The 12198-nt window shown below is 41.6% G+C and overlaps 1 protein-coding gene and 1 pseudogene across 2 annotated transcripts; one reads left to right on the forward strand and one right to left on the reverse strand.

Annotated features, from left to right (window-relative positions):
• Positions 1 to 295: 295 nt before the first annotated feature.
• On the reverse strand, positions 296 to 8290 carry LOC311150478 (putative nuclease HARBI1; annotated as a pseudogene). The gene is made up of 4 exons: positions 8275 to 8290; positions 6857 to 7673; positions 460 to 556; positions 296 to 372 (listed from the first exon to the last, which is right to left on the reverse strand). The product of its transcript is annotated as a putative nuclease HARBI1 (transcript).
• A 1380-nt stretch (positions 8291 to 9670) lies between these two features.
• Positions 9671 to 11881, forward strand: LOC311150479 (protein FAM151A-like; the record flags this gene model as incomplete). Its single annotated transcript, XM_084187977.1, has 4 exons — positions 9671 to 9698; positions 10242 to 10331; positions 11378 to 11540; positions 11782 to 11881. The coding sequence occupies 4 exons, from the start codon at positions 9671 to 9673 to the stop codon at positions 11879 to 11881; spliced, it is 381 nt and encodes a 126-aa protein (XP_084044103.1).
• Between the last annotated feature and the right edge of the window lie 317 nt (positions 11882 to 12198).

Here is a 12198-nt window from a genome sequence, read left to right on the forward strand (position 1 = left end):
TATGAAATTGATTGGCTTCTGTATCATTCATTCAACACTGTAAAGTGTATCAACACTAAAGTACAGTGTGTTTTGTCTTTTATCCCCCTACATAAATAAGTCAGTCAGCTGTAACTCATAACTATGCTAATAATTTAAAGGTGGTGTTGGACTCACCCTAGCTGTGGTGTACATTTTTCACCACAAACTGGAGACGAATAAGAGAGACCGGACTGGAGCTGAGGAGGAGGAGAATAGGAGGACAGCACCCACCCAAACAGTCCCCCAGTGGGATCTGAGCAGGGAGAACCAAGCCCTACACTTGGCTCGAATGGGACTGGAAACCAAGCTGACGCTCCTCAATAGCAACCAGCAAGGCAGCCACCTTCAGCCCTGGGAAAGGGAGAAAGCCATGTATGATCTGAGGATGGGTAAAGACGGCTGCCATTTTACATGCCCCCACTGTGGCCCTGCACTCACTGGGTCTGCAGTGGAACAGGGGGGAGGAGTTGGACACATAGACGCGGCCCTGGACATGCTCAGGCAGGGCGGAGCCCAACCTAATAAGATGGAGAGTCTGGCCATGACAGAAGAGAGGGATGAGAGGAGTAGACACGTGCCACCGCAAGCACTGATCTCAAAGATGAAAGGTGAGCATGTTTTGGTGACTATTTCCCTGACTGTGTAGCTAGCACATGGGGATGCGTGAAACGTACTCCTCAGCATGAAGTGTCGCCACAAAATTGTTAACTTATCGGTGGCGCCGACTGGTAAAACGCTTCGGGAGGGCGGTTACGTGTGCTAGCATAGCAGAGGTCCTGGGTTCAAGCGTCAGTGTGAGCCGAATCAGGCAGAAGTGGTACTCGCTAAGCAGGGTTGGGAAGGTTACTTTCTAAATGTAATCCATTACTAGTTACCTCTCCGAAATTGTAATCAGTAATGTAATTTTTGGATTACCCAAACTCAGTAGCATAATCTGATTACTTTCAGTTACTTTTGGATTATTTTCCCTTTAAGAGGCATTAGAAGACAAAAAGGCATCAAACGCATTTAGTGTGTCTCTGACTTGTGGATAAAATGCAAACTTTATTCAATGAATGTCATTGAGAAAACAGAAAGGTGTCATAATGTGTTCTTTTTTTCTGCAAACATCCTTTCTGAATTTTAGTTTTTCTAAGTATCTGTAATCTGATTACAATATTTTAGCTGGTAACGTAACTGATTACAGTTGCAGTTTCTATGTAATGAGTTACTCCCAAACCCTGTCGCTAAGCAAGGAGCGTGACGTCCATTACAACTGCATAGACTGTTAGGATGAGAGAATGAAGGAAAATGTATTAGGATGAAAGAAAATTAGACTACAGACAATACAATAAGTAATTGACAGACACACAAACTTCAGATTATCAAAGATTTATCTAACACTGTCTTTCCCGGTGTTCATACATAGATCTAAGAGGTCAAAGGCCATTTAACAGGAGACCAGAGGGTCAGAGCAACCATACTCTCAGTCATCAGGAGTTTCTCCATCACCAACAGGGTTATAAAAAACATGGTCCTAATGGCAACAACCAGCCATTGGGTGGCAGCAACAGCTACTTTTCGCCTGATCAAAGAAACATGTCCACACATAACAGTGTAAAATATGAGATGGCAAGGCCTAGAAATTACATTGACAACAAACAGTCAAATTTCTATGTCCAACCAGAGGGTGGGAGACCTGTGACTGACTATCAACCCCAAATCACCAGCTGTGTGAACTGTCACAGAACCTATGAGTACAGACAGCCAGGGGATAAAGTCAGGGATGTTTCATATGGACTCCATGCAAGAGAATCTGCTGGGTATGAGGGATTCCCCAACCACAACCAACTGACAAGCCTAAATATGGGAAAGAACATGAACTACAACCAGTCTAATGTGGGCATCTATGCAAAGCATGCAAGTGAGCAGAGGAGTGTGACTTTTGACTTGGAAAGATCTGGAGTGCATGACAGGATTCAAAGTTCTAAGAATGTGGAATATAGTGACAAGCAGACCCTGAGCTATGAAGGCACTGGACGATCTGTGAGGAATAATGCTCTTGAAAGAGAAGACCACTCCAAAAGGCATAAACATAAAGTCCAGTCAAATGGTTTACTAAAAGTAAAGCTCAACCTTAACCCACTTAAGAAAAGCAAGGTCCATCCAAGGAAAAACAGCCGCGAGAAACTAGAACAAGGTGATAGAGAACGAACCAACTCCAAGAACCGAAAACTGAAAACGAGGGTTAAAGATGTCAAAGGCAAAAGGCACCACCAGGATGAGTCTAAAGGAAAAACAGACATATCCAATAAAGGAAACTCGACTCCCAAAAACAAAGCCAATCAGTCAACCAAAAATAAATCTACCACCAGCAAGTCTAAAGAAACTGATGATAATTATGAAGATAATGAGTCAGAAGAGGAGGAAGATAAGGAAGGCCACAGAAAAACAAGGCATCCTCCAAGCAAAACAGGAACACCAGGAAGGCTCGAATTACCATCCCAATGAGAGTAGAGCTGCTCAAGATCAGAAGAAGGCCAATGTCTCACAAAATAGAACTGGAGGAGTAACAAAGGAATCTGGTGGAGCACCTATACCAAGTAATTTGAGTCCTTACCAGTCAGACCCCAACAGAGCTGGTGGTAGTTCAGCCAATGGGCAACAAGTGAAACAATACAAAAATGGACAGGGCCTAGCACTAATCCCTGAGGTACCCCAACACCCCCGTTACCTAGGCGATGGAGTGACTCTTCAGAGGGCATTGAGTAACCCACAACTGTCAACAGCACACCCCCTCACAGGAATGGAAAGGACTTCCAGTTACAGTAAAAAAACACAAACAACTGTACATTCAATATTTGTCAGCCAATGCACTTACTCAACCTGTCATCCTATTTGTAACACCTGATTCAAGGGGTTATAAACTATTTAATGCTGAATTTTTGTTACGTGTGTACACTGGAAGATGACTTGTATTTCTATTAATTCTGTTTTACACAAATAAAAAAATAAAAATAAACTTGGAAATAAAACGTGCCCTGTCCTCAAGTGTCCTGAATCCTTATTTTAAGTTACACATGTTGGTTTGGGTTACATTTGGCACAGGGTAGACACATGGCAGTGTTTACGGTTTAGTTTGACAGCCCTACTGACCCCTAAATCCACTCCATTGGGTTTAGGCTTTCACAAGGTGACTGTTGTGAAGGGTCATGGCACCCCTACAGGACTCTATTTGCTTCCAATTAGCCTTAATCACCTCCTCTACTTTTTCACTTCTCTGTTTCACCATATAAACAGCTTTCTTCTCCCTGAGCACTAGTAATGGTTCATTGGTGATGCCACGGGGCAGCCCTTTTCCTCCCTTCCGTTTGTGCGTGATATGAGAAAGTGCCTATTTAACATGTTGTTGGAGATACCACTACATCCTAAAGCACATCCTTGTTATCCACATCCAATCCAATCTCCAAGACCTTACAAGCCACAACTCCTAACCCTATCCTAACCGCCATCCAAACCCTCCCCCCATGTGCTCTGTTCGTTCCTATGTTCAACTGTGTGTGTGTAATAAATACCCCTAAACCTGGATTCCTGCTCCATCTCCTTATTTGCATTCTGACTGATGCACCATTATAGCAAGAACAGTCCTGAACCCAGTCCATTCTAGCCCTAGTCCTTTTAATATAATAATATAATAAAATGCCATTTAGCAGACGCTTTTATCCAAAGCGACTTACAGTCATGCGTGCATACATTTTTTTTTGTGTATGGGTGGTCCCGGGGATTGAACCCACAACCTTGGCGTTACAAGCGCCGTGCTCTACCAGCTGAGCTACAGAGGACCAGAGAGCTACAGAGAACATTTTCTTCAGTGACACTTCATTATAAGGCTTTGTAGCTCAACAAGGGGCTCTATTTCTAGGTAAACTATTAGGGGCGGTTTCCCAGACAGAGTTTAATTTAAAATCAGGACTAGGCTAATTCTACTTAAATTAATCCAGATTTAAAAAATGGCTTTCTGAGACGTTGCTTAACTTCAGCTGAATTAGTTCTAGACTAGGGAGTAAGGACTAACCAGTTAATCTTTGTGAAGCCTAATTAGATTATAAAAAACAGGGATGGGACACTAATACATAAGCATTGTGTGGAATTTGAGCAAGTCACCTAAACCAAACAATGGACAGAGGTAAAAGAAAACGTTCAAAGAATTTCAGTGACTTTGGAAAAAACGTAGAAGGGAATCGTGTCAGACCCCCCAATTATCGAGAACAAACAGCATGATTCAGCAACAGAAAACAATGAAAAGATTGCCTGGACTACCATTTGTAATGAATTCAACAAATGAAAAAGTAAACAAAAGGACGCTACAATAACTTCAGGTAAGATACTGTATTTACTGTTGGCCCACTTTTACAAATCAGAGTCACTTTGAAATGTTAGTTTTCTTGGGTAACACAATTCAGTGGGGACTAAATGTATTTGTGTGACAGAAATACAGTTGAAGTCGGAAGTTTACATACACTTAGGTTGGAGTCATTAAAACTTGTTTTTCAACCACTCCACAAATTTCTTGTTAACAAACTATAGTTTTGGCAAGTCGGTTAGGACACCTACTTTGTGCATGACACAAGTAATTTTTCCAACAATTGTTTACAGACAGATTATTTCAATTATAATTCACTGTGGGTCAGAAGTTTACATACACTAAGTTGACTGTGCCTTTAAACAGCTTGGAAAATTCCAGAAAATGATGTCATGGCTTTAGAAGCTTCTGATAGGCTAATTGACATCATTTGAGTCAATTGGAGCTGTACATGTGGATGTATTTCAAGGCCTACCTTCAAACTCAGTGCCTCTTTGCTTGACATCATGGGAAAATCAAAAGAAATCAGCCAAGACCTCAGAAAAAAAAATGGTAGACCTCCACAAGTCTGGTTCATCCTTGGGAGCAATTTCCAAATGCCTGAAGGTACCACGTTCATCTGTACAAATAATAGTACGCAAGTATAAACACCATGGGACCACGCAGCCGTCATACCGCTCAGGAAGGAGACGCGTTCTGTCTCCTAGAGATGAACATACTTTGGTGCGAAAAGTGCAAATCAATCCCAGAACAACAGCAAAGGACCTTGTGAAGATGCTGGAGGAAACAGGTACAAAAGTATCTATATCCACAGTAAAACAAGTCCTATATCGACATAACCTGAAAGGCCGCTCAGCAAGGAAGAAGCCACTGCTCCAAAACCGCCATAAAAAAGCCAGACTACGGTTTGCAACTGCACATGGGGAAAAATATCGTACTTTTTGGAGAAATGTCCTCTGGTCTGATGAAACAAAAATAGAACTGTTTGGCCATAATGACCATCGTTATGTTTGGAGGAAAAAAGGCGGTAGCTTGCAAGCCGAAGAACACCATCCCAACCGTGAAGCACGGGGGTGGCAGCATCATGCTTTGTGGGTGCTTTGAGGCAGGAGGGACTGGTGCACTTCACAAAATAGATGGCATCATGAGGAAGGAAAATTATGTGGATATATTGAAGCAACATCTCAAGACATCAGTCAGGAAGTTAAAGGTTGGTCGCAAATGGGTCTTCCAAATGGACAATGACCCCAAGCATACTTCCGAAGTTGTGGCAAAATGGCTTAAGGACAGCAAAGTCAAGGTATTGTGGCCATCACAAAGCCCTAACCTCAATCCTATAGAACATTTGTGGGCAGAACTGAAAAAACATGTGTGGGCAAGGAGGCCTACAAACCTGACTCAGTTACACCAGCTCTGTCAGGAGGAATGGGCCAAAATTCACCCAATTTATTGTGGGAAGCTTGTGGAAGGCTACCCGAAACGTTTGACCCAAGTTAAACCATTTTAAAGGCAATGCTACCAAATACTAATTGAGTGTGTGTAAACTTCTGACCCACTGGAAATGTGATGAAAGAAATACAAACTGAAATAAATCATTCTTTCTACTATTATTCTGACATTTCACATTCTTAAAATAAAGTGGTGATCCTAACTGACCTAAGACAGGGAATTTTTACTAGGATTAAATGTCTGGAATTGTGAAACACTGAGTTTAAATGTATTTGGCTAAGGTGTATGTAAACTTCAGACTTCAACTGTATAACACTATCATACATAATTACTAATATAATTTCTATATTGTCTTCATAAGTTCCTGTGGAAAAACAAAAATCAACATAAAGAAGACAAATGCTGTTACTCATAGGGAGCGTTTCAAGACAGGTGGCGGACCCCCAGTTAGACCAGAGACAGATTAGCTGGAGGACTTGACCGGGATCATTGATGGCCAGCAACCGCTGGAAGGTATCCCAATGATGACCATTTGGACAGCTCAGATGGGGGACCATTCCAATCCTCTTTTGGTAGGACACAATTCAACATGTGCCATCCTCGGACTGCAGGGAATATGTCATGTCAGTCATCTCTGTAATGAACTCAACTCTTGAGGAAATAATATTGTCTAATGCAGCAATGTAATCATTTTCTTGAGGCAGATGATCACCATAGCTTGCAGGGCATAAGACAGGATAAAGGTCAGCCAGGAGGGAAAATTGTCACTAACCCGGGCCGGAGGACAAAGACAAAGAGGCTGAGTATGCATGAGAAACTGGCCATGGAAATTCATGAGTGCAAGCTAATGTATTTAACAGAAGAGCATGATATGAAGACGTGAATCCTTCATGTTGAATTAGCTATGAAGGAGGAGAGAAACACAAAGCAGCAGCAGTACCAATGTTCTTCTCAAACCAGCACCAGTTCGGGGTTCCAATATTTCCATTTGTGAATTAAAACCCAATTTGTTACCAATCCATGGCTATTGTTTGCTTCAATCACTTGAGCCACAGTATCTCTGCAGGCGAATCCCTTACTGTCATTGTCTGCCTCGACCATGGGAACATCTGGGTCATCCTCATCTTCAGTGCGAGGATCTGGGCAGCCATGCTGTTTGAGGTCATTGTGAAGCACTGCTGTTGCAATTATGACAATGCAGCATCTTCTTGTGTTTGAGACACTGGAAACGACTCTTCCATACACCAAACATGCGCTCCACTACACCTCTGGTGCAGATATGAGCGTGGTTGTACCGTTGTTGCTCAGGTCCTATTGCATGAAGATAGGGGTGAAAAAGAAGTAGGTCTGTGCATACCCACTGTCACAAAGTATGATTCCACTGTTGTCCTCCTTCAAGAGGAATTCTGGATAATTATTGAGTCAGGAGTTTCACCTTTCCAACGTGCAACACTGTTGGAGAACTGCAAATTGGGAGTGCACACACTGTACATTTATTGAGAACCAGTTTTTACGATTACAGCACTCCTCAGCATCTGCTGTAGAATATGACATCCCTCTATACAACCAATGACTCCAGGGAAGTTCCCATATTCATAAAACTCTACCTTGTAGTTAGCTTGGGCAGCAGCATCAGGGAACTTGATGTAATTGTCTTTCAGTTCACATATAGCATTGCAGACTTTGTGGACTATTCTGCATACAGTCGGTTCACTTACACCACACAAATCTCCTGTTTCACAATGGAAGGTTCCAGATGCCAAAAACCTCAAGGTAATCAGTACTTGTAGGGAAGGAGGGATGGGCCTTACCCTAAAAGAGTCAGATGAAAGCCTTGGCTCAAGCAAACAAATGATGTCAGCTGCATTTGGGTTGCCGTCTGTCTATAACCGCTCTTCTGTCTGGCCTTGGTGGTGCTCTTTGATCATCATTGAAATAGTCCAGGTAATCCATTGCCAAGGTCAACCTGGGTGCTAACATCCATTCATCTGAAATTAAACCTTCACTTAGATCTAGATTAACTCTAATCGTCCTTCTGGAAATCAGACTTATAATCTAGACTAGGGCAAATCAGACTATTTTAAACCATGTCTGAGAAATGCCATTTCAGTTAGTCCAGTTTAAAAATTCAATTTAGTCTAGGATTAGGCTTAATCTCTGTCTGCAAAACCACCCCTGAATGAGTGGAACAGTGGGATGAAGTTCATGGAAGACTGTCTGAATGGTGACCTTGTAAACTCTTAGCCTTGGTTGTGTGTGAATAATGAATAAGGCAGTCTGCCATTATTACCAGCTTGCACCTGAGCCTAAAAGTATTGACAAGAGTCAGTTATTCCATTGTTTACTTGGCCCACTAACTCTTTTATTCACATTTGCTCATCTCATGTGATCCCCTCACAGGGCTCTGAGGTTTCCAAATTCCATGTTAGTCTTTAACTAGGGCCCCAAGTTTGTATGTTTACCATGGTCAATATCCATAGTCATGAGAGTAAATTGCAATCAACAAAATATTATTCAGTATGGGACTGTCTGTCCTTCACAGCGTTCAGTAGTGAATCACTGGGTCATGTTCATTAGGCACCAAACGGAACAAAACATACTGAAACAGGCAGGGACAACCTGGACTAGTCCAGTAAGAAACTTACATTTTCGTTTTCCGTTGTAAAATATTTTGATATTTTCCGTTGCATGTCCTAATGAACACAATCCTGTTGTCTGGAGAAAAACAATGTTCTGATAAGCTGATAATGTGACATTAGAATACAAGGTGCTGGAAAATAAACTCCCTATCACACCAGCAGTTGTTATTACTATATCTTTATATAAAAGGGTATCAATAATTAACCCATCAACTATTGGATACATTAATTTGGTTATAAATCATTAGGCCACCACACTTTCACCTTCTAAGTTCATCCTTGACCCGTGAAAAACCAATAGTTTTCCCTGAAGGGTCGAGCCATTAAGAGTGAGATGAGAGGTGATCTGCCCTGTGAAATCACTGATTACTGGTCCACAGATTACTCTCCAGTGCAGGCCAACAGTGTTAACACACACTAAAACTCTAAACTTTCTCTCACTCCACAACAGTCCTTGTCTGCACCCAATCTTAAAATAATAATAATAATAATAATAATAATGCCATTTAGCAGACGCTTTTATCCAAAGCGACTTACAGTCATGTGTGCATACATTTTTACGTATGGGTGGTCCCGGGGATCAAACCCACTACCCTGGCGTTACAAGCGCCATGCTCTACCAATTGAGCACTTGTCACAGCTTTGAGACCTCATAGAACAGAGAAAGAATGTATGAAGAAATTAACGATGCATGGAGGAAGAAAACATTTGAAGAAGGAAAGAAGAGGAAGAGGATGATATATCAGATACTTTCCTGAAGAACAGTAGATCATGCTGTGTCGGTGTAGGTCTCCTTGTACTGCTTCTGACCATCACCATCACCTCTGTTGTTGTGACTCAAAATGCAGGTAACTCAAACTTCTTATTTTGTTTCACTTTTTCAAGACAGAACAAAAAATACATTCATCAGCATACAGTAATCAGATATACTTGGAACGTATCATCACCAGTATTGACCTTAATGTCATACAATAATGTCAAAATGACCTTTTTTTACTGTAGCCTACTGTATATGACTTTCTTATTTATCTTTGTAACTAGGGTTTACAGGGTAATGATAGATAACCATCTGTGATAACTGTGCCTGTGCATACTGCTAGGGACCTCTGAGACGATCCTACCGTTCCCTACTGATGGACACATGCTGGACTTCCTTGTCCAAACTGGAGACATCAGGGAGAGAGACGCACTGCATGCCACCTGGTATCACCATGCCAACATGTCAGAGATGAACAAAGCACTGCAAAGTAATGTATTTTGATAAAATATAAGTTGTTCTCTGAATTCTATGTAACTTTAGCAGAATCGTACAGAAAGTGTCGACATCAAGTCTACATTTGACAGTTTACATTTGCAGTAGTAAAAACCTGGGTAGTATTCATTAGGACACACCTTAGCAAAACGTTTAGCAAAGGGAGGGACTGTGAAGAGACACACACAGGCACATATTCACATACGTATAGACACTCACTCTACACATGGATGTTGTATTGTAAATATGTGATAGTGGAGTAGTGGCCTGAGGGAACACACTAAATTTATTGGGTAAAGTGTTATGAAATATGATGTTATGTAATATTTTAAATTGTATAAAACTGCCTTAATGTTGCAGGACCCCAGGAAGAGTAGTTACTGCCTTGGCAGCAGCTAATGTGATCTTTAATAAATACAAACACCTGAATGTGTTTCTTATTGGACACATTCAGATAGTCCCTCCCTGTTTCAGTTCATTTTCATCTGTTGGTGCCATTTGAATACAACCCTGTTCTGTCCACCTCTCTGGGTTCTAGAGGCTGATGTGACCATACAGGGACACAACACGGTCAACGTGACCACCACTCTGGGCCAGTGGCTGGATGCAGTGCTCCAGTCAAAGAAAGGTATCAAACCTATCAATACAACTTTAGATATCAGTTAGAGCCTTAGCGTCTTCTGGTCCTTTAGTACCAATCAATAATGTCGATCAATTACCTAAAAGGATCAGCTGCATAACATAAGATAGCATAGTGAATCTAATCTGATGTACTTTCATATTTTACGAAACCAGCTAACTAGACTAATAATATTGATACACTCGCTAAGGCTAGGGGTCTTAGGCCTAGCTAAATCGTCTGTAACCTGATTTAATGTGTGCATTTACGTGAGAATTCAGTATGCAGACCGTGTTGTATGCATGTGCCCCAGGAGACAGCAAACTTACAGAGTTCAAGGCTAGCTGTCTTGACTTCCCGGTCGGCCAGCCCAAGTGAGTGATTGATGTTCAGAGTAGTGATGAAAATAAATATATACAAAAAGGAGACTACAAAAAGGTATGCCCAAAACTAAGGATTTAAACCAAACCAAAAGGCCCACCAAACTCCAGCAGCCTCACGGCTCTGCAAGCTGCCACACTGATTGCCCACACCTGTGCACAATCGAAACTTAAAGATGCACGATACAGAAATCGCTCTGCCATTTCCTGGTTGCTAAAGTTCTAATAGTTTGCCTAATTTCAGATTGTGACAAAACAAGCGTTCATTGTGTAGTGAATCATTGTACCATCTAAACTGCTGTGAAATATATATATTCCCATAACCAAAAATATTATATTTTCAGCTGTTTAAAGCTGGTGTACAAAACCGAAAGTAAAAGACGCAAAAACGACACTTAAGAACGGGAAGCATAGAAATAGCGCACATAGAATAGATCTACCGGTTCTTAGACTTGCTTTCAATGACAATTAAAGATCTATAACTTACATTTCTATGTGAATTTGGTCATTACATATTGTAGCTTTAAGTTACATGTAGCTTTAACAAGACTCCCTGGCAAAGCGTGTGGAAGTGGTAGTATAGTGTCTAAATATGCTCCTAAGAACTAACATACCTAACCTATTCCATAACACATACAACAGGTGTATGATACTATTGTATTCTGACCCCTTCAGGCATAAAGCTGGACTTCAAAAGCATTCAGGCGGTGAGTCCTTCCCTGGACATCCTGAGCATGACAAACACGACTACAGGGATCAACAGGCCAGTGTGGCTAAACACTGACATCCTCTCTGGGCCCAACGTCCCAGCCTTCTGGCCTGTCGTTAACGGATCTGAGTGAGTAGCCAGGTAAGGGCAATCATATTAGCCAGATCTCAGACCTGTATGTGCTTTAGCTATAATAGCCAACTCCTTACACATACAATCTGGGACCAGGCTAGAGCAATCTTTCTTCATTGACCTCTCATTGGTCTTCTGTTTCACCATGTACAATTTAGTTTTGTCTTTTTCTTTTACAATTAGCCAGATAAAACTCACTTCTCTTCTACTAGTATGCTCAACTGTCCTATTTCTCCAGGTTCTTGGCACTGATCCAGCAGAAGTTTCCAGACGTGACCATCTCTCCTGGATGGGCAGTTCTGTACATGCCCCTGTTCTCTAAAGTCACCTACACATAGGCCATGGTGGAGGACATGTACACCATCATCAAAAATGTCCCTCAGAAAGTCACCTTCCCCATCCACGCTCTCATGGCCAGGAACGGATCACCTCACATCAGCTGACTGCTCAGTCAGTCGCCATGGTAACTGGAACTGCTCCTATATACAGTAATTGATCTAGTCGTGACTTTCACATCTTTCAATCACACTGGTTGAGGTTACGGAAATATCTCAGGTTTGACTTGTTCACACTCACTAGTTAGTGTGGGGATCTAGATGTGATGACTAGCTTAGAAAGAATGCATTAATGATTAAACATAAAAGGTTTGTACTGT

This window comes from Coregonus lavaretus (assembly GCF_964263955.1).
Source record: "Coregonus lavaretus genome assembly, chromosome: 23".
Lineage (NCBI taxonomy): Eukaryota > Metazoa > Chordata > Actinopteri > Salmoniformes > Salmonidae > Coregonus > Coregonus lavaretus.